The 4,091-nt window shown below is 35.5% G+C and overlaps 1 protein-coding gene across 1 annotated transcript; it reads right to left on the reverse strand.

Annotated features, from left to right (window-relative positions):
• Positions 1 to 1,502: 1,502 nt before the first annotated feature.
• LOC141724693 (chlorophyll a-b binding protein CP29.2, chloroplastic-like) lies at positions 1,503 to 3,181 on the reverse strand. Its single transcript, XM_074526931.1, has 2 exons — positions 2,642 to 3,181; positions 1,503 to 2,034 (listed from the first exon to the last, which is right to left on the reverse strand). The coding sequence occupies exons 1-2, from the start codon at positions 3,140 to 3,142 to the stop codon at positions 1,675 to 1,677; spliced, it is 861 nt and encodes a 286-aa protein (XP_074383032.1). The 5' UTR covers positions 3,143 to 3,181; the 3' UTR covers positions 1,503 to 1,674.
• Positions 3,182 to 4,091: the final 910 nt, after the last annotated feature.

A 4,091-nucleotide genomic window follows, 5' to 3' on the forward strand; every position in this document is an offset into this window, starting at 1 on the left:
AAAGAGTTATGAAACAATTATATAAATATATTGAAGTATCTAGTAACTTCTTCTTTTGAACATATAGATATATCAAATTATATAATATTATTTTGTGAGTCGTACTGCTCACTATTTCTTTATTTCTTTATCATAAAACAACAACTAGGAAAGATGACCAGACTCAAGCATACCCACCGCAAGACCTTGGGAAACGTCCCACGACTACCCTCTGAGATCTTAACCGCTATCGTTGCAGAGGTAGATCTATCTGTAGTATAGGCGTTCAACTTTTGGGGACCAACTTATGTATAATTATGACTTGTGTAAAATAATGGCAAAGAACTTGTATTTTGGGTTTGTAATAATTTATAACTTGTGGATCTTATGACTGATATTTATCCCAATTTCATCTCTGGGACTAGGGTGTACACGGATTGGGTTGGAAGGGTTGAGAGAATTTAGCAACCTAAACATTTAATTTGTGTTTTCAAAATTTCAACCCAACCCGAACCGTTTAGTTTTGTAAACCAAACCAATTTGTATACTTCGGTTTGGTTCGGTTTGAATCGGTCTGATCGGTTTATTAAATATACAAAATTAATATAAAAAATTATACTAAAACATAAGGTCTCAAAGTCTAAAATGCTTGAAAATAGTTTAAAACAATATTACAATCATTCATGTTGAATAGGTCTTAAGCATCCAATTTTCAACAACAAAAAGACTGATAATATAGTTTTTAAACTTTAAATATTGAAATGAATCGTTAAAACAAAGACCCAACACTAATCAAATATCTATTGTTGTTACGAAATGAACTATGAATACAGAGGTTATAACTTATATTTAGAGCTACAGATAAATGGATGTATGTAATGGGTCTAAACATATTTATTAAATTAACTTATTAGCATGTACGTATATTTTTTAATCGGGTTGGGTTGGTTTGAAAACATCGAAATCCATATCCAACTCAATTAAATCGGTTTGACATTTTTTCAACCCAAATATGTATCGGGTTGAAACAAATCGGTTTGGATCGGCCGAAATAGGGTCGGTTCAGATTGGATTGGTCGGGTTGGCCAAACCGTGTACACCTCTATCTGAGACTATACGTGTTGTGGATTGTGTATTATTGCGGGTTACAGCATGCAGTTATTTATTTTGATTTAAGTTAAGTGTATGTGTTGCAAAATAAAGACTGTGACATCCCGGATCCCGGGGTGTTACAACATTGATGCATAGTAAAGAAAAGATCACATTCATCCATGTGCGTAGATAAAACCTTTCACACCGAATGCAAGAATCACAGTTGAATTGGTGATTGCAAGAACATCAGTTGAATTTGTTAGTATTGTTTTGAGCAAAGTTATCGTAATTTTATGCGGCAAACTGTAATATGTAGCCTTGTTTTCATCCCAGTTTTTTCTTAAATATACATATTATAAATCCACCATCTTGTCAATCATCTACCAGCATTATGTGATCCAATTTGTACATCAATATGAGCAGACAAAACGTTCCACGACAACAATAGTCTAGACAGAGTTCTGCCGGAACTGCCAAGCGTTGCAATTTTTACAAGATTAAGAATGGAGATAATGTTCAAATCCCCATCATACATTGAAAAAGTCATCAGCCATGACCATAAAGATTTACATAAATATAGAAACGACATGTAATAAGAAAAGCTTAAGAGGAGAAGGTGTCAATAATGGTCGTGTGAAGTGGATCACTTAAATGTGTAGCCCAGTTGTTGAGTGGACCTTTTCCTGTGGCAGCAGCTTGGACGGCAAAGCCTAGAAAGCCAATCATGGCGAGGCGAGCATGCTTAATCTCGGCAAGTTGCAGGGTAGCCTTCTTTTCTGGGTCAGCTGCCAAGCCAAGCGGGTCAAAGTAGCTGCCACCAGGGTAAAGTCTCTTTTCAGGGTCGAGCTCAGCATTTCTTTGAAATTCAATGTATCCGACGATAAGAACTTCGATCCATATCAATGAAGTGATGGAGAATGGGAGTGGCTGACCAAGATAAGAAGATCCCTCAATTAGCTCAACCTGCAAGTTCACATGTTACTTGTAAATCTGTCATCCAAATCCACTTGTAAAGATGTCTCGTGCTAGCTATTTACATAACAATTTTTAAATTAGTTAGCAATGGACTAATGATATAACCTCTATGATCTATCTAATACAAAAAACTCATATGTCAAGATGAACATTTGGCTGATAATAACGGAACAAATTGAAGCTCAAATAAATATATAAAGAGTCCTGATCTACATGCACAGTTGAATAGCCGTCCAAGTTTTCAGCGACAATATTGAGACTTAAGTTCCCTTTCACTGCAATTTTTAGCCGAATGCAGTGTATTTAGTCGTAGAAGCAGGTAACTGGAAATTATGTTAATAAAAATAATACTATGACTGTGAACGCAACCATAAGTGTGCAAAGAACAGCTCGTAGTTAAAATACACTAAACTGTGAATTAATGTGAATGAATGTCGGTGAAATTTAACTCCAATTTTACTTAATTATTCATCGAACAGATTGAAGTTAAAAATGACACAGACATGTTAATAGAACAATTTGTGAAATTTTAGTGCAATTGGTACAAACATTTGACATAAAGTTTTGATCTTCTTAATATTTATAGACAAAGTACCTTTCCGGCATCTTGCCAGGTGATGCCAGTGAGGGACTCAACAGCGAGCGCGCCCAAAGTCGCCAACATAGCCCACCGTCCATGAATCAGCTCACATTCCCTAAACCTCTGCAGCCCAAACACCTCTGCGTAAGGCTGAAATGGTGTGGGCGCCACATCAGAGGTCTCAGTTCGAGTTCCAATAATATCTCCAGCCAAATTCTTAGCTAAATTCTGGTCCAACTCATCCAAATCAAACTGCAAATACTCAGCAGGCTTTCCCAAACCAAAAGGATCGAACCCGTAATCTCCGACTAATGTGCCATCGAGATATTCCGGTGCTTTTGCACCAGGAAACCACAATGGCCTATCAGGTATTATCTTGGAGGCTTTCTTAGGTGCAGCTTTTTTCTTGGTACCAAAACCAAACCGGGCTTGGACTTTACCGGAATTGGAGTGGGCATCGGAGATTCGTGTTCCAATAAAAGAGGAAGCAGCGGCGGCAACAGTGGTAGCGGCCATTAGAGTATGATTGTGCTCTATGAAAATCAGGAATGAGTGTTTGAGTGAGTAGATGGGTTATATGTTTGCTAGTGGATTTTTGGGGTTTGATTTTTTTTATCTGCAAGAGTGAATTATGGAGCGTTGGATTAGGAGGGAAAATCCATCTGATGGCTATAAAAATATATGCCTTATCTGAGCTTATCCGTTGGATTTAAAATTACTGGGCTTTTTATAACAAGACAGTTTGGATTGTGGAGGACACTGATCTGTGTATTTGAAAATACAAACTGGCCAGTAATAATATGACACTTGTCACCACGAATGTTGTACTAGTTATGTAATGACGCATGTCAGTATGCCGCATGTTTCCCTATAGGTATATCTATCTTGGTTTAAAGATTAAAATTTTCAAGAATGTCCGGCTATTAATTACTCCCTCTCTCCCATTTATTTTCGTACATTTTCTTTTTTAAAATATTTCAATTCAATTTTATATATTTTAAAATATATCAAAAATTATAAATTTTATAATACAAAAATTAACTAACTCACTTATTTCTAATATTTCCTTCCACTACATTAATTTTATATATTAAATATTGATCGATCCCACAATTTATTCATTTTTCTTATTTTTTCTTATAATATTATGTTTTTTTTAACATACGTATTCAAACCAAATGTATACAACTGAACGACACGGAGGGAGTAGTAGATTTTATATTAACCATGAAAACACAGAACTTGACCTTCACAGAAGACATAGATGAACAAGTGGTTCGGGACATTGGGAAAAGGTGAATGTACGTGAGAGTGATTAAGCATAAATCTGAGTGTTATTATGTTGGTTGGTAGAATAAAGAGATTAGTCCAGGCAATTTTAAAGTTTTGATTTTTTTCTTCTCCTGTATTTCCTTTATCAATCTAGTGTTAACATTAACTTCAATTAGTTTCTCACCATTAAATA

Source organism: Apium graveolens, chromosome 5 (genome assembly GCF_009905375.1).
Source record: "Apium graveolens cultivar Ventura chromosome 5, ASM990537v1, whole genome shotgun sequence".
Lineage (NCBI taxonomy): Eukaryota > Viridiplantae > Streptophyta > Magnoliopsida > Apiales > Apiaceae > Apium > Apium graveolens.